The sequence below is a fragment of the Salvia miltiorrhiza genome, chromosome 6, assembly GCF_028751815.1.
Source record: "Salvia miltiorrhiza cultivar Shanhuang (shh) chromosome 6, IMPLAD_Smil_shh, whole genome shotgun sequence".
Lineage (NCBI taxonomy): Eukaryota > Viridiplantae > Streptophyta > Magnoliopsida > Lamiales > Lamiaceae > Salvia > Salvia miltiorrhiza.
Window position 1 is genome coordinate 14662306 of NC_080392.1, and position 19010 is coordinate 14681315.

Sequence of the window (19010 nt, forward strand, 5' to 3'; positions counted from 1 at the left end):
TATTCCACAAAAATCCACACTAAATCAAACAAAAAGAACTAAGTGAATGAGTGTACTTAAAAATTCTTTAGAATTTCAAACACTACATAAACTAAACAAATATAGAAAATGAAGTTTGTGCCTAAGATATTGAGACAATGATAGTATATAATATTTTCGTAATAAGATAATATACAGCTGTCAACTGTGGATGCAGATTTTGATTGTGTGCATGAACTTTACAAATTGAAGGACTTAATTTAGAGAATTCCCACTCGTGAAATATTTAAAGATGGTTTAGGGTTTTTGACTCTATAGATACAACATTAGATACAACGTGCTCTCTCTTTCTCTCATGTTAAAAACTGTTATAGATAACAAGTTTGACTCTGTCTAAGGTGTGTGGTACAGGAGAGACATAACAAAAGATGGCCTTTCAATTTTCTCATTTATTTAAATTGCCACAATTTTCTTATACTATTTTATCTCTTTCATTTCTTCTGTATTTATTTCTTTTTTACTGGTTTCTTGTATTGAATAGTTATTTTACCTTCAATTGCACTTTACCCTAACTTCCCAAACAGCCCATCAAATTAAATAAATATCCTTTCACCACTTCCCACTTAACTACACATTTTTTTCTTCACTTCCTCTCTCTCTCTCTCTTGCTGTTTTTGCTTCCCTTAGCTCATTGGCTGGTACCTTCAGCCTTTGAAATCTGGAAAATATCCAATCTTTTTTCAAATCTGAGTTCATTTTCTGAATCTTTAATCCCTCTCTTGCTGTATATTTGATCTGGGCTTTCTGTCTCTCCCTTTCTTTCCCTGTTTCAGATCAAATTTTCATCTAATTCTTACTCATAGCATACCAAGACTTCACCTTTTTGTTTCCTTTGTTTCCCTTTTACCGTTGAAACTATTCATGCAGGTTCAAAATCTTATCTTTTTATTGGGTTTCTGATTGGTGTAGTTTGTTTTTCTTGAAAATGGGTTCTTTTATTTAGGATGCAGATGGGTATTGTTTCTTATGAAGCCAGCTTCATTTGGTATGTAACTCTCTTTATTTTTATTGTAATATTTTTTTTGTCTTATAAAGTAATGATCTGATCATAGTCTGTTGCTTTCTGTTTACGGTGATCTAGTGTGTCTATTTTTTTGCGTTTAGTTTTCTTTTCAAGAAAAAAAGATGGTTTCTTGAGGTTCTAAGTTATGCTATATACATGGATTGGATGTATTTTTATTGGATTTACTAAGGTTATTTGCAAGTCAAGCATCTCGATTTAGCTTTAATTTTTATGGGATTTGAAGCTCATTTTGTTGTTTGCTGTATTGTATGCTAAGTAAATAAATGTGATGTATGCTAAATCTGAACACAGGTTTAGTGGGTCTGGTTTCTTGAATTTTTCAGTGGATGATATAGATAAGATTTAGATTTGGATTTATCTAGTTCTAGATTTGCTTTGTTGCTTAATTATCTGCAGAATTGTTTGTTTTCTTGATTGTTTTTTGGATTACTTTATCTAGTTTTCTGATTGTACTAGAATATCCATCATCAATCTTTGCAAATGGATTCATATGTATCCATGTTGTGTATTGCAGAACTATCACAATTTTGGTCGAATTGCTGATTTTAAAGAATGGGAAGAGGGAGAGGGAAAGGGAAGAAACAATCTGCGATTGCTGCTCGCGATGATACTGGCAGCGGTGAGGATGAGAAGCTACCTGTGAGGAGAAGAGGGAGGCCACAAAAACCAATGAAAGATGAGTTTGAGGAGGAAGACGAAGTTGAGAAGATTGAGGAAGAAGATGAGGATGGTGAGGAGACGAAGAATTTGGTGTTGAGTAAAAGCAGCAAGAACCAAGCTGTTGCAGAGAATGGCAGGAAGAGGAAGAGGCCCTCACAGATCAAGGAAAGTGATGAATTAGTAAAGGAGGAGAATGCCATGGCTGCCAAAAGTAATGCCACTGTCCTAATCAAGCCCGTTGGCTATAGACAACACGGGAGCAGAAGGAAGAACAAGCCCAGACGGGCTGCTGAAGTTGGTGTCGAATGCAAATAAATTTTGTATTGCACACTGAGAGTGGCTCATAGGGCCTTCCCAATATTTGTTTTTGAGTTCATGTTTTTGCTAATGCCTTGGAATATTATTGGAATTAATTGTTTCTGTTAATGCAAAAGAGTTTAACAAGTCTTTTGTGTTTCTGTTATTAGATAAGTGAGCTATATTTGGCTGAATCCTTGCTTCCATGACACTATTATATCTCCTCCGTTATATTTTGCAGTTCAGTTTGAATGTCAGGGATGTCGTGGAGACAACATAAGTTAGCTTGTGTTTGGATCAGCTGCAATCTTTCTTCGTATCAGATTCAGGTAAAATTCAATGTTCTTCACTCATTCTGCCACGTTTTATGCTTGCTTGCTCGTCTCCTCTATGCTGCTGCTGGCATTTGGTTTAGACATGTGAGCTGATGCTTGTGATGATGGATATAGTGAAGCTTTGCTATGCACTAGATTTGATTCAATTCAATCTTCATGATTTCCACCAACAACTCATTTTAAGGCCAAGTTTCTCAATTTTAAACCAGTCATTTCTGCCTTGAATTGCTACAAGTTGAAATCTATTTGTGTATAACTTATCAAGTCGTAGAGATCCGTATTCGTGCTGTCACGTTTGAAGTCGCAAAGTGTTGATGCTTCTGAACTAGTTTCCTTGGATTTGTGAAGATACTAACTGCAGCTATGAGTATGAGCCATGGTATGCCTTTTGCATCTTCTGCAAATCATTTCTTCTCTGTCGGATTGTTTGGTTGAATTCGAAAGTGGCCGTCTTCTTACATGTGTTTATTCTTTAAGTTGAACATGTTTTCTTAAGATTTGGTTTAGGGAGCTTTGCATTGTTGAGAGATGAAGATGAGATTTGTTTTAAGAAAGATCAAAATGGTTCCAAATTTCCCCCCACCCCCTCTCAAGAGACATGCCTATATTTGGATCCACTCGGATCCGGATACGGGAACCGTCCAAACGGGTCAAGATCTGTAATCGGGTCTGAGTCGTCATAACTTGTGAATGCATTTCAATTTAAGTTTCCTTTTTTAGTTATATTTCACACACACTCAACCGCAAATCTATTGATTCGATAAGAAGTAGGGCTGTCTAAACGGGACGGGTCGGGTACCCTACCCGAAAAAATCGGGTACCCGAACCCGAAAATACCCTAAATTTGCTACCCGAACCCGAACCCGAATTTAAAATCGGGTACCCTAATACCCGTTTCGGGTACCCGAGTCGGGTATTCGGGTACCCGAAATTACCCGGTGTAAATGAGCTCGTCCAATTCAATCGGGTAAATCGGGTATTTCGGGTATTAGGGTACCCGAATTACCCGATTTTGATATTAGGGTACCCTAATACCCGAAAATACCCTATTTTTTAAAAAAAAAATTGAAAATGTAACCCCTATTTTTCAGCCTTTGCCCTATACAATTTCTTACGTTTTTAATTCCCTGTAGTAACAAATAATATATAACAACAAATAAAAAATCAACAAGCACAAATCTCAGCTCCCAAGTCATAATTTAAAATTAAACGAACTTCTAAACTTTAGAAGTACCCAAGTACGTTGTTAACATAAGCAAATGTCAAGTCAAATACACAATCACAAAATGATGTTCATGGGCCATAACTACTAATCCGTCTCCGTTGCACGACTTCCACTTTGATCCGTCTGACTCTGTGCCGTCCTCGGATCACCATGAGTATAGCTATGGAGCACTGTAAGAAATTGAAATTAAGATAAACAAAATCAAACAATGTAACGTAATAATATGTTAATGTCAAATAGACTTGAATAAAATATAATTACCCATTTCAAACTCCTTCTGTTGCTCTTCTTCTGGAACGCCTTCTTCATCTTTTTTATCAATATCGGTAGATCTTAACCAATCCTCAGCACAAATCAAGGCCTCAACCATTTCCGGCGCCAAAGAGCTTCTATACGGTGATAGAACACGTCCTCCCATACTAAATGCACACTCCGAAGCAACACTAGATATGGGGACGGCTAAGATATCTCTGGCCATCTCAGCAAGTACAGGATAACGTGCAGTATTGCTCGACCACCACATCAAAATATCAAACTGGTCGACATCATTCTTACCCACTTTGTATTGCTTCTCAGTGAGGTAGATAGTGAGCTCGTTTGTATCAAGATCATCACAATCTTGATCACTCTCTTGCAAAGCCTCAAGGCTCATTGCACTACGACGCTCTGATCTCCTTTCTCTGATTGATGTTGACGTAGAAGCACTAACTCGTGGTCGAGATGTGGGCGCCACTTTGATGCTCCACTTTGAGCTCCAGTTTGTATTGTCTCTTCCCCGTCTTCGCCAATAGGAATATCCTCTAAGCCATCATCATCCATATCATCATTCATATCAATATCATCTTCCTCAACTCTATTACTATTGCGAGAAGATTCCATGACAATGTAGCAAACTACAAAACAAAACAACAAGTATCAAACTATGAAATATGAAGTGCCAAAATCAGTAAATCACACTATGACTATACCATATAAACTGCCAAAATCAAACTACCAACAACAAGTATCAAACTATACCATATAAACTGCCAAAATCAAACTATACCATATAAACTGCCAACAACAAGTATCAAACTACCATATAAACTGCCAAAATCAGTAAATCACACTATACCCGAGAAGTATACATTCTATACATTCTATAAACTACCATATAAACTGCAAAATCAGTTTCCTAAATCCTAAGTAGTAAGTACTAAATTTGTGACGTATACATTCTATAAACTACCATATAAACTGCCAAAATCACACTAAATTTGTGAAGTATACATTCTATACATTCTATAAAGTATAAACTACCATATAATGTATACATTCTATACATTTGTGAAGTATACATTCTATACATTCAATGACAAAGAAAGCTCACCTGTCGTCGGAGCTCGGAGGCTGCTGCACGGGCTGCTGCGGCGGCGAAGGGCTGCTGCCACAGGCGAGGCGAGGGTCGCGAACTGGGGAGGCCGGAGGCGGAACTGCTGCTGCACTGGCGAGGGGCGAGGGGCGACGGCGAGTGGCGGCGGGCTGCTGCGGCGGCGAAGGGCTGCTGCCACAGGCGAGGCGAGGGTCGCGAACTGGGGAGGCCGGAGGCGGAACTGCTGCTGCACTGGCGAGGGGCGAGGGGCGACGGCGAGTGGCGGCCGGCCGGGGCTGGACGTGAGAGCCGAGAGTTCACAGTTCTAGGGCTTGGAATTGCCGATTGCGGGAGCCGGGAGGGAAGGGATGAATCTGAATTGAAAAACGGGGGGGGGGGGGGCGCGGGAGGAGGTAAGGGCTGGGGTTCACAGTTTTTAGTTTTAGATTAATTAAATAATTTAAATAGAATTAAAAAAATCGGGTATTTTCGGGTATACCCGATACCCGTTTTTTTGAACCCCTAACTACCCGAACCCGTACCCGATCCCGAAAAAATCGGATATCGGGTACCCAATACCCGATTTTTTCGGGTCGGGTATCGGGTACCCGATTACCCGAACCCGAAATTCCCAGCCCTAATAAGAAGAGTCTTATCAATTAATCTTAGCTTCCTTGTCTTAATTTAAGTTTCTAAACTTAGTGTGTGCGTGAGTTCACCTAGCGGTAAGTGGTAGTGTCCAAGGTCTTAGGTTTTGGGTTCGAGTCCATCGTCACGTGGTATTTAAATTTTTTTTATTTATTTGAATAATTTATTTTCTAAAAAAAAAGAGTTTCTAACATTAGCTGGCAAGCTTGAATTTAAATTTCAATTAACGTGGACTGAGGACTAAATTATCAACAATAATTGGGCTACTGTACGTTTTCTGGGCCGAAATTTTGTAGCTGTTTGGGCTCAAGTTTCGGATCCTACTTCAAAGTGCTCTTGAAACATATCTCCGAATGGCCCTTTTTTTTTTTTTTTTTTTTTTGAGGGACATATCTCCGAATGTTGGACATCGCAAAATCTATATTTTTCTTAAATGTTTATATATAATTATTTTTATTAAAAGGGGAGATGGTTATTAATGATATCTTAAAATCGAGAGTTATTATATAGTTTTAATTTTAAGAGACAGTACAGATTGATTTTGATTGGTACCATGAGTGAAGTTGATAAGGGATAATATTAATAATAGAATGGGTAATTATTAAAAAACTAGTCTGAACCTTGATTTTATGGGTGATTTTCTAATTCAAATTTATAAATATAACTTGTAATTATCTTTGATATTTAATTTATAGTTCGAGTTAGAATTCTGACCCTAGACACGACGTGGTCTGATAAAAAAATGACCTTGACATTATTTTTCAAAAAAAACGAATTACACACACATGCAAAATAATTACTAAACATTAAGGGTGCGTTCACTTTGATGGATGGAAAAATGAAGGATAACAAAACTATATGCCTTTAAATGTTTCCTTTCTTTTCCCATATTTTACGCAAAAGAAAGTTCACCATTTTTCCTTTCTTATTTTCACTTTAAGTAGGGATAATATTATCGCTTAAATTTAAAGACATAAATTTTTGTTATCGCTTATTTTCACATCTATCAAAGTGACGTCTCCCTAAAGGAAAATCCATGTAATCTCTTGTCTCTCCTCATCTTCATTATTGCCCATTTTCGCTTCTTTCGCATTATTTGTCCAATCAAAATCAGCTACAACACTATAGTTGAGTATCACGATTTCAATCTATTGTCTCCAAAATTCAAGAATCGTTGCGATTTCAACATTGATTCCATTGCTCTGCTTGTTGTCGCTTTGACGTGGACCAGCACATTTGGTCGATGGGAAAATTTAATTTTTTTAATGTTTAATAATTAATTTGCATGTACATGTATAGTTTTATTTATTTTTAATAATGTCATGTCAATTTTCAGAGGTCCATTTTCGAAGGTCCATGTCATTTGTAATAAGTACAAGCTCTATCTGTAATATTTATAAATTCTAGCTAAAAAGTTATCAAGAAATCAAAGTTCAGGCTATATTTATAAAATAACCCCTAATTAAGGGCGTGTTTATTAAGCAGGGACTATGCTATAAGAGAGTAATGTGATTCTCAATTATTAAATTTTCGTGTTTAGCTTGATTATAAGGAAATCAGAAAAGTAACCTAGTTCGTAAATATGGCGAAACTTACGTGAAATTCAAGGATTTTGATTCCCCGATCTAATCCATGTGTTCTTTTTCTCTAATTTGAGAATTTTAAAAAATACTATGAAAAAACGATCTATTTCTCTTCTCTATCTCTCGCTAGGATTTAAAAAATATAAAAAAAGAACGATGAACTATTTTCTGTCATTCATTAAAATCTACGGTGGATACATAACACAACACTTGTGTTCGAATCCTGAATAAAACTTCTTTTTTTTTCGAGTGCAGTAAACTTTACACCGAATGTATTAGTCTAATGGTTCTCGCGTTCTTACGTAAATTGCAATTCTCCTAGAACCACACTTTATAATCTTTATATATATAAAAAACAAAGTAAATATAATTTAATTCAATTGCAAAGATATAATTGGAATTGAAAAAAATAATAGTTACAAAACAAATTCAATATATTCATTATATATAAAAAAAAATTAACTGCCGACAACTACTTGGAAATTGGAATGCGAAACCGCCAAATTAATTTGGTGTGCAATTTATTATTAAAATCTTTTATTTATTTCTTTTTTTTATATACATAATTCATTCTTTTTCATTTTCAAGTAATTACGTGCTAGATAAAATATGTAATGTACATATTAAATCAAAGCTTATAAAATCGAACTTTAATTTGATATATAATATATAAAAAATAAATTTAACATAAACAAGTTATGAAAATTTAAAGTTGTAATACATAAAATAATTTATATTTATAAACAAAATTATCTATTTTTATTGAATCAAAAGTTATAAGAGATCAAGAAAATTATATATGACCGAATTTGTTCAAAATTACTGTTGCTTTCTAAATATAATAATTTTTTATTTTGAATTAATGTATGTATTTTTATGTATACATACAATTATCTATAATTTGTATGAAATTAATTTCGGATATCTTTACGTGTCTATTAATTTTTTTAAAAATATGTGCTGAGATAATTAGTCAGGATTAGAATCTCATAATTTGCACAAATTCATTTTTTTAAATTCATTATTTTCCATACCAAATTAGTAGAAAATTATTTTATACAATGAATCTGATTTATATAATTATAGTTACTCCTTATACAAGTGATATTATATCTATGTCTAGATACATGTTATATTAAAAAATTAGACCACTTTTTAAATGATAAATTTGATGTCAAATTTTAATTTTATTAGCGGGTTAAGTATCAATGCCCCAACGTTGACACCTGTAATACCCCGTTTCCTCGAGCTAAGTTTAGAATAATTTTGAACTTAGATTTAAGATGATTCACGCCGGATTGAGAAAAAAAGAATTTATTTAATTCCAACAAAAATGATTTACGAAAGCATTTGTAAATTTTCAAGCTATTTAAATTTTATTTTGTGCATTGCATATTGATTTAAATACAAGTATGTTTCCTCTGGCGAGTGATTCCTCTGCCGAGTGATTCCTCTGGCGAGTGTTTCCTCTGGCGAGTGATTCCTGTGCCGAGTGATTCCTCTGGCGAGTGATTCATCTGGCGAGTGTTTCCTCTGCCGAGTGATTCCTCTGCCGAGTGATTCCTCTGGCGAGAGTGATTCCTCTGGCGAGAGTGACTCCTCTGGCGAAAGCTATCTCGCTGCTCCCCGTGATTCCCCTGGTATCACCATTCCTCTGCTCTGGTGCGGAACTAACTTTAGAGAGAGAGAGGAGTCAAAGCAAGTGGATAAACATAGTTAACGGATAAGATACTTTATGCAAGTGGATAATTAAGCATGTGATATTTATCCAATACTTGATGGCTAAGTAAATGGGGTTAATAAAACAACACCATTGATGAGATTACTCCACCCTTCTCGGCACATTCATTATCCCTTCGGTAAGAAGTTAAACCATCAACTCCTCATTCAAGCAACAACTAGAACGAATCTCAACCGAAACCTCTTAAGGTTCCCTCTTGAGCCCTTATCTCATTTACTCAACTGTAAATTCAAGCATATCAATGGTGTCATTCCAGTAAACCACCATACCAGTATAAGTTTTTGCAAGATTTTGAAAAGATGCAAACTTTATTCTTATGCATACACTCTGTTCGTATATAATTTTACAAGCATGTTTTTTTTTTTAAAAAAAAAGGAAGAAAGGTTGAGTCTTGAACTTGGTTTGTGTTTGCTGTCGAGTCAAGAGTCGAGGGAGGCAGGGCACGGCGGCTGTGCCGTTGCTGCCCGGCCACGGTTGGAGAGAAAGAGGTGGGCTGGACAGGGTTGAGTTGCGTCGAGGTCAGAACGGCGGCGGCCTGGGGGTCGTCGGCCATCGGGAACAGGGGCTGGGGCGGTGTTTGAGCTTTCAGGGAGGCGGCGGCGTTTTCGTCGTCGCCGAGAAGGAGAGAGAGAACAGGGGGAGTGACAGGGGTTCGAGGGAGAGGTGTTCCGGAGCGGCGCTCGTCATCGGGGGTGGTGGCACGCGGCCGTGAGTTAGAGAGAGAGAGACTGAAGCGTGAGTGTGTGCGTGACTGATGTGTGTGTTGTGCGTGACTGATGAAGAGGAAGAAGGAGGAAAAGGTTGGGTTTTGGGTTAGGGCTGAAGTCAGTTGGGCCGTTTTTCTTTGTTTTTGTTTTTTTTGTTTTAATTTCCAATTATTAAAGAAAGATGAGTAAGAATATTGTTGGTGTTCTTAACTCAAGAGAAATGTTTTCAATTATTTATTCTTTAAATTTTGAAAACCCGGCTAAGTGAATCATAGAATGTTAAGCACTTCACCACGACTTAAGATTAGATTCAAGGAGACCTTTTGAGAATAGTTTTCTTGTAGGCTTTGAACGTCAGGAGGATTAGCACTGCTATTCCGATTCAGAGATAACGTTAAACGACTGGCTTTGCCTATACAGGTGGGCTTATTTTTTTCCAAATGTATGATTTAGCTATTGAGCTTAAATGTTCGTGAAAAATAAATTGTTTATCCAATAAAATGTTTATGTGCACTCTGCTCTGTTTAAGACTCGCCACAACGAATCAATTGAGGTTCTCTTATGACCTAACACGTTATTTGAGAATTGTGTACACTGTTAGCTGACTCGGTGGGTTGATCTCCATTCGGGCACTAACTAAGAGGCGTTATAAGGGTGCTTGCTGGATGTGTTCCGAAGCATGTAATGTAAGGGCCTGTCTGGGTAGCATCCCGAGGTCAAAAGTAAACTTGTCTGGGTTACGCCCTCAGTTCAAGTAATGGGAGAAATGGATCCGTCGGTGGCTAAAAGGTCCGGGATCATAGCGAGTAACAGAATTGAGTGTGACATCTGCGCGCAAAACTAAGTATATATATATATATATATATATATATATATGAAATGTTTTAACATGCTTAGAAGTTCTTTCACTTTAAAACCTTCTAAGTCATGTCAAGTACGATTGGATAAACTGTTCTTCAGATTATGAAATGTTTTAAAGTTGCAGCCCACTAAGTACATTAGTACTTAGCCCAAAAATACTTTCAAATGTTTTTTCAGGTTAACGGCAGGTGATGACGGGGAGGGCTGAGGCTAGGGTTCAACTCCGTGTTGCGACTTCCGCTGTAGTACTAGCTTTTTTTTTGTCTTTCGTTTCCTTGACTTAAGACATTTTGTTATGACTCTGAATAATATCTTTTGATAAGCTTAAACTCTTGACTCTTAAGCATTTTGATTAATGAATGTTGGTTATCCGAAGCATGAAACTAAACTTGTGATCCTGAAGTTGTAATGTTTGTCGATGGATTAGTATCGTTTGGATATCTATCTTTCTTCATCTAAAGGGGCGAAGCCCGATTTATCATCCCATTATTCATATTTTACAAGGTTTTTCCCTTGTTCATTTCAATGATTTAGTTGCACCTCAGTTATACTTATTCCTTCATAAATTGGGGTGTGACAACACCCCTATCGCCTTTAACACCTTAACGTCAGAGTTGGTTGTTTACTACCTCAAATCACCCCCCCCCAACATTTTAACGGCCGTCTAAGGCGCAACTCTAACGGGGTTAAGTACCGTTAAAACGCGGGGGGGGGGGGGGAAATATGCTTCATTTTTGACACGTTGAAGTGGTAAACAACGTCAATCCTAATGTTAGGATGTTGAAGGTGATAGAGATGTCAATGTTGGGGGGAAATTGGTACTTAACCCTTTTATTAGCTAATATTAATAATTAATAATTATATAACATGTACACAATTTACACGAGTCTAACATTATAATCACCACGCATCGCGCGGGAGATACACTAGTATATATAATAATCAAATTAAAAAAAAATCGATCTATTATTAAAAAAAATCAATTTTTTTTAAATCAAACCGATTCAAAACCAAAACAGTTTAAAATCGAATCAAATCGACTAAATATCAATACTCAATTCGATTATATTATTTGATTTCGGATTGATTTTACTCAGCCCCAATCAAGCGAGAGATTGCTATAGTTGGAAAAGTCTCTATCTCTTCTATAGTTGTAGTAATAGCTGAGGCGTTTTTTATTTTTGTCTAGTGTAACCCCTAATCAAGTACTTTAAATTCGACTATCTCATTGTAAATAAAGAATCATTTATCATCTATCTATATATATATATATAAAAGCAAAATAAACTCCATCTTACGTGGCGTCATATAATCTATCTATTCTAATTTTCCTCAATTCTCATTCATTCTTATTTTTTCTAAATTTTTAATCAACAAATTTCTATATATCTAATTTCAAACCTATCATCTTCATTATTAACAAATTATAGATAGACTCAATATCTAATAAATAGTATATATTTTATCTTTTTGAGAAATTCTATATATAATAATAATTAAAATGAAACCATTTTAATACATAAACTCTATCCTACGTGGCGTCATATAATATCTCTATTCTAATTTTCCTCAATTCTCATTCATTCTTATTTTTTCTAAATTTTTAATCAACAAATTTCTATATATCTAATTTCCAACCTATCATCTTCACTATTAATAAATTATAGATAGACTCAATATCTAATAAATAGTATATATTTTATCTTTTTGAGAAATTCGATATATAATAGTAATTAAAATGAAACTATTTTAATACATACATCACGGAAAGACTAGACTGAATGGAATCAACACATTTCTTATTTTATTTACTTCAACCTATCATCTTTATCTCTTTGTCAAATTATAGATAAACTCAAATTCTTTAGATAAATCATATCAAAGGTAGAATTCTTTGTCAAATTGACAATCTTATTCTCATCGGTTCTGCTTTCTTTCTCCCGATTCTGCTTTCTTTCTCCGCTGCTTACGAGGTATTTATTCAACCCTTAGCTTTTTTTTATTAGGTTATTAGTGTTGTGACAATTTTCCTTTATTGATTATGATCATGACCTTTAAATTTGTACATGTCTTGCTCTTGCTTCCTTTGGATTCTGATGGGAAAAACCTGTTATCCATTATGGCATGTCGTCGGGATTTAATTAAAAAATGTATTCATTCAACTGAATTGGTTTTCGGAAGAAGGAGCTGCGTATTATGATTATTTCGATGAACATGAAAAAATAAGGATACACATGTATGTAAGAAAATGTCGCTCTTGATGTAAAATTATGTTGTCAGTGTTGTTCTTTACTTGCATTTTTCTACCGACATATCTCTATTGACTATTTACGTTAGGATAGATGTGATGATGCAAATTCAATATATAACAAAAAAAAAAAAAACCTTTCCTTGAAAATGAAAGATTTCTGTAAATTAAATTAAATTTTCCACGTACAATGTTTTACACCATTAGTTAACAGTTAACATAATTAAATCTCAATCTCAAGATTGCCTCATGTCATATATATATATATATATATATATATATATATATATATATGGTGTGGTTCTAGAGAGAACTACATTATTTGTGAGAACGGGAGAACCATCAAATCTAATGCATTCACTGTAAAAATTAATGCATCCGCTGTTAAAATTAATGCACTCAAAAAAATAAAAAAAAATGCTCCCTTCAGGATTCGAACCCAGGATCTGCATTCATCCAACAAGATGATGCATCCACCGTAAATCTTGATGATCGAATGGCTGAAAATGGTTCTCCGGTCTTCTTTTATTTATGGTTCTTTCCTGAACCTCTCCCTATATATATATATATATATATATATATATATATATATATATATATATGTTCTTTCCTGAACCTCTCCCTATATATATATATATATATATATATATATATATATTGTTAAAAATATAAGTTCTAAAGAAAAAATTAATTTTAAATGCTAAAGGTTTGGCAATTTGAGAGTATTTTGTTTTAGATTATGTATCTTTTGTAACTCATGTGAATAATAGCATAATATTTGATAATTGATTTACTTACTCTAAATATAGGAAATGTTGACGAATAATGAAGCTATTCGTTTGAATGCCATCAAGCCAAAAACACGAAATATATATATGGTGGTCAGAATTTTGCGCTTATGGGTTCAAAAAGATAAATTGGGCAAGGAAGCACTTGAAATGATCGTGATTGATGAATGGGTAAGTCTTATCACCGTTTTATTGAATAAATAGTTTTGTAAAATTATTAATTAATTTTTATTATGTAGGGCAATAAAATCCAAGCATCTGTCTCAATAGAGTTCAAGAAAAATTTTCATGAGTTACTTAAAGAGGGACAAATAATAGTTATTAAAAACTTTCAAGTACTGGAAAAAAAGCCTAACTTTCAGCATGCAAAAATCAATCATGAGTGGAAAATCGGTTTTAGCCTTAGAACCATTGTTTCTGAATCAACTGATCCATTTTTGAAATATTCGTTCACATGATCCAGAATCGGTATTGGGTAAGTATAATATATTATAGAAAAAAAATTATTTTATTCTATAATTTCCTAATATTAGTTTTGATTTTGAATTTAAATTACATTTTTTTGTAAATATTCTTGGGGAGGTAAAAATCAAAAATATTACCATAGATTGTGTTGAAATGAAACATGACAAAGCTAAGAAGTGTGACATAACATTGGCTGATGCAGAGTAAGTTTCTAAATTTTTCGTTGAATAATGATTAATATTTCTAATTTTATTTTAAATTATATTTTTAATTATATATGTAACAGTGGCACACAAGTAATTTGTGTATTGTGGGAATCATATGCCGATGAACTCAAAGTATTCATGGAAAGCAGATCAAGCGAGGATAAAGAACCAGTAATAATAGCTTTACAATTTGCTATGTTATCAACATTCAGAGGTTCATATGTTATTAATCATTTACAATATTCATTTATTAATATATAACTAAATTAACTTTACAAAGCATTACTAATAATTTAAATGTTATTTTAGGTGTAACCAAAGTTTCCACAATGAAGCACGCAACCAGATTTTTTATCAGCCCTGATATTCAAGAAGTTAAAGATTTTATATTAAGGTTTGTATAAATATATATTTACAAATAAATTTTGATATAAAATTTATTCATGCATCGATTTTTTGATGTGCAGCAATATAACCACTTTCAAATTCTTCTGACGATTTGAAAATTAATGTTGCGTGATTTTTTTTTTCATGCTAGCATATTACATAGTATTAGTCCCAAAACGATATCACATGGATATTGAGGTCAAAATTAAGATGTCGTTTAATTAAAAGAACGTCGTTTAATTTTTTTTATTAATCACCCATTTCTCACATATTCTTCACGTTTATAATAATTTCAGGCGCGGTCTTACTAAAGATTCCAACAATAACACCATAGCTAATATTTCCAACGTTAGCCGAGAAGTAAAAAGTGAACAATGGTTGAAACCTGCTTTAGTGAAAACAATTAAAGAGATGAAAAACTCTGAGGTAATTTTTAATTTGCTATACATATTTTAAAATATTTTCAGAATTAGAAAATAATTATCTTTCAATTTATAGTGGAAACTATATCTGCAAAGGCACAATAATTGACTTTCACCCTGAAGAATCATGGTATTATGAGCCATGTGGAAATGACAAATGCTACAAAGGTATTCATAAAGGAAGCAAAATCGGAGATTATTGCAAAAAATGCAAAAAGCCGATTGGATCTATAAATATAAGGTAACTGGTTTTGTAAATTTTAATCTATACATAAAAAATATTACATATAATATTTTGATTAGAAATAAAACCCTACTAATTATATTTTTGGTTTCCTATTATACTCAGATTTTTGTTGAAGGTGCTTGTAGAAGATGAAGATGAGGTGATATACTTTACATTTTTTGAGGATACTGCACTTTATTTTCTTAAAAGAACTGCTGCCCAAGTCATGGAAGAGATGGAAGGAACAAGTTATTAACTTAATATCTAATTTTATTTTGAAGTTTTGCATTACAATATTAATATTATTCAATTTTTTGTTATTAGACAAATAGTAGGAATGACTATAATGAATTTTTTGATAGATTATGAAGTAATTACAAATTTAATATTTTATTCAATCTTTAAAAGTTTTAAGTCATTTACGATATTATTAATATATTATTTTTCTTATATTTTGCTAGGCTGATTTGATATGTCTGTGCAGCTTGTGCTAGGAGGGAAGAAAGGTGCAATAAATTCCATCATATATCTTCACCACATTTATATTTGCTTCGTGGCTCTTTTAAATTTTTTTTATTGTTCATAGGTAAAATATGTTATATGAGGATGAATATATTTCATCTTTTACTCTATCACGCTGTATTAATTAATTTGTTTTGGCTTGGGACTTCGGAGTTTGCTTTATTCTCTTTTTTTTTTGGAGGGGGGAGGGGACAGAAGTTAACTTTTAGGCATCAGAAATTTCTAAAATCATTATAATTGGATTGGATTTGTGGAAGTGTCTAAAAAATAGTTTCATACAATTAGCTTCTGAGTTGAGACCGAGAGGATTGCTTGACTAAATATTAGTAAAAATGTATTTAGTTAGCATCTTTTACTTTAAAACAAATTTATTTAATGCTTTATTTTAGTGAAAAAAATCATCAAATAAAAAATATATTGAATAATTACAAATATTTATATGTTTTAATATATTCTCGTCGATTTTCGACGAGTTACCTACTAGTATTTATATTGTTGCGGAAGAGCTTCCAAAACACACGAACCAAATTCGCAACAATGGAACAGATTAATCACCTCTCAAAACTCTCAAGAACAAATCTCACTCGATTTGTAAAACTATGAAAAACAGAAATGTAAAGGAGACTCAGGAATTACGTGGTTCGATCTGTATAGATCTACGTCCACGGACACACAACCAAGAATTTCCACTATGAACAAGAAGAAGAAGAAATTACAGACTCCACACTCAGCAACAAGATTAAGAAAAAATGCAGCCTAACAAGCTAACTTCAAAGCTACTGCACATGCACTTCTTGACCTCTATTCAGCTGAGAAGCACTTAAACTTATTCTCTTATCTTCAGAGAATATATATACAAGATTTGAGAGAAAACTAATAAGAAACTTGAACAGAAAGAAAAACTGAAGTTGGCTCGATTGAACTGAATTCTGTTACAACGGAATTTCTTTCTTTCTTGCTTTCTTTTCAGTTAACTCCTTGCACTTATCATATTTGCTCCCAAGTCCTTCATTTATGTAGTCATCAAATAACATTCTCCACCTTGACTTCATAGTAGCAACTCCACCTGCAGCTGTGCATCACAAAACAGAAAAGAATCAAATTATACAGACAAGCTCTCTTTAAGAGAGCAAACACTTATCAGCTTAAGACAATAATTGAACTTGACTGCTGGTAATGATTTAGTTAACATATCAGCAGCATTGTTCTCAGTTCCCACTTTAACAACCTTTACAGTGCCCTTTTCAATAATGTCCCTCACAAAATGTAACCTCACATCTATGTGCTTAGTGCGTTCATGAAATGCTTGGTGCTTTGCAAGATGAATGGCACTTTGACTGTCACGAAGTATAGAGACCGATTCCTGCTGAAAACCAAACTCTTGGATCATCCCTTTGAGCCAAACACTTTCTTTTATTGCCTCAGTTAAAGCTATATATTCTGCTTCTGTAGTTGAGAGTGCTACAACAGATTGGAGCATTGATTTCCAGCTAATGGCTGAACCAAACATTGTAAACACATAATCAGTTTGTGACTTTCTTGTATCAATACTGGTAGCATAATCAGAGTCTACAAAACCAACCAACACCTCACTACTTTTAGCAGAAACTTGCTTTGAACACAATCCCAACATCAGGAGTTGATTTTAAGTATCTGAGTATAACTTTCAAAGCTTCCCAGTGGGCTTTACCAGGATTTGCCATAAACCTACTGGTGACACTAATAGAATGAGCTAAATCTGGCCTCGTACAAATCATGGAGTACATAATACTCCCCACAACATTGTCATAAGGAACTTTACTCATCTCCTGTTCTTCTTCCTTAGTACTAGGTTTCTGCTTTTCATCAAGTTTAATATGTGAGCTAATGGAACACTTACTGTCTTTGCCTCATTCATATTGAACTTCCTGAGTACCTGTGAATATAGTCAGATTGAAGTAGCATTAACTCACCCTTTTCTTTGTTTCTCTTAATATCCATTCCCAAGATTCTTCTAGCCTGACCAAGATCCTTCATATCAAATTCTGCACTTACAGCTTGCTTAACTTCAACAATCTTTGTTAATGACTTGCTAGCAACTAACATATCATCAACATATAGCAATAAAAACACTAGGCCTCCATATTTACCCTTTTTCAGATACACACACTTATCATAAAGAGATCTGCAGAAATCAATACTCAACATGAATTCATCAAACCTTTTATTCCGCTGCCTAGGGCTCTGTTTCAAACCATAAAGAGACTTCTTTAACAGGCAAACCTGAGACTCTAAACCTTCAACAACAAAGCCCTCAGGTTGATTCATGTAGATTGTTTCATCTAGTTCTCCATTCAGGAATGCTGTTCTAACATCTAACTGATGCAGTTCTAATCCTAATTGATCAACTAAAGACAACAAAATCCTAATGGAACTATGTTTTACAACAGGAGAGTAAATTTCAGTAAAGTCTATACCTTCTTGTTGTGTAAATCCCCTAGCTACTAGTCTAGCTTTATACCTTACCATTTCAGTGTTTCCAACTACCTCCACCTTCCTTTTGTAAATCCATTTACAGCTGACACACTTCTGTGTTTTCACTCTTGGTACTAATAACCAGGTCTTATTCTTCATTAAAGACTCAATCTATTCCTCCATTGCCTTAATCCATTGTTTACTATCCTTACAACTGACTGCTTCCTTGTAATTCTTTGGCTCCTGGTAAGTAATCTTTTTAGCAATGTTGAGAGCATAAGAGACTTGTTCAGCATGAGCAAATCTAGCTGGTGGCCTGATCTCTCTTCTGACCCTATCTCTTGCTAAGTGATAGTCACTCAAACTATCTACAGAAGTGTCTTGATACTCTGATTCTTCCTCTTTTATACCAATATCATCAGTAATTCCTTTTTGAGTATCAGAATCAGTAGGTCTGGTAGTGGACTCCACCTCAAGTTCAGCATTTGACAACTCTTTCTTATATGGCATGACATCTTCCTTAAAGATGACATCTTTACTCACAAGAGCCTTTCATTTTCCTGACTCTATACACCATAATTTGTAACCCTTCACACCAGTGGGATATCCTATCATAATACATTTCAGAGCTCTAGGTTCTAGCTTGTCTTGTCTTGTGTGAGCATAAGCAAGACAACCGAATGCTCTTAAATGAGAATAACCTACTGACCTACCATTCCACATTTCTTCTGGAGTTTTCAAATTAATAGCAGTAGAAGGACACCTATTAACCAAATAGGCTGCTGTAGTAACTGCTTCTCCCCAAAACCTTGCAGGCAGTC

At 34.3% G+C, this 19010-nt stretch overlaps 1 protein-coding gene across 1 annotated transcript; it reads left to right on the forward strand.

Moving 5' to 3' along the window:
• The first annotated feature begins 410 nt into the window (after window positions 1-410).
• On the forward strand, window positions 411-2167 carry LOC130988894 (uncharacterized). The gene is made up of 3 exons (XM_057912862.1): window positions 411-906; window positions 983-1024; window positions 1578-2167. Exon 3 carries the CDS (start codon window positions 1616-1618, stop codon window positions 2036-2038), a length of 423 nt encoding a protein of 140 aa, XP_057768845.1. The 5' UTR covers window positions 411-906; window positions 983-1024; window positions 1578-1615; the 3' UTR covers window positions 2039-2167.
• Window positions 2168-19010: the final 16843 nt, after the last annotated feature.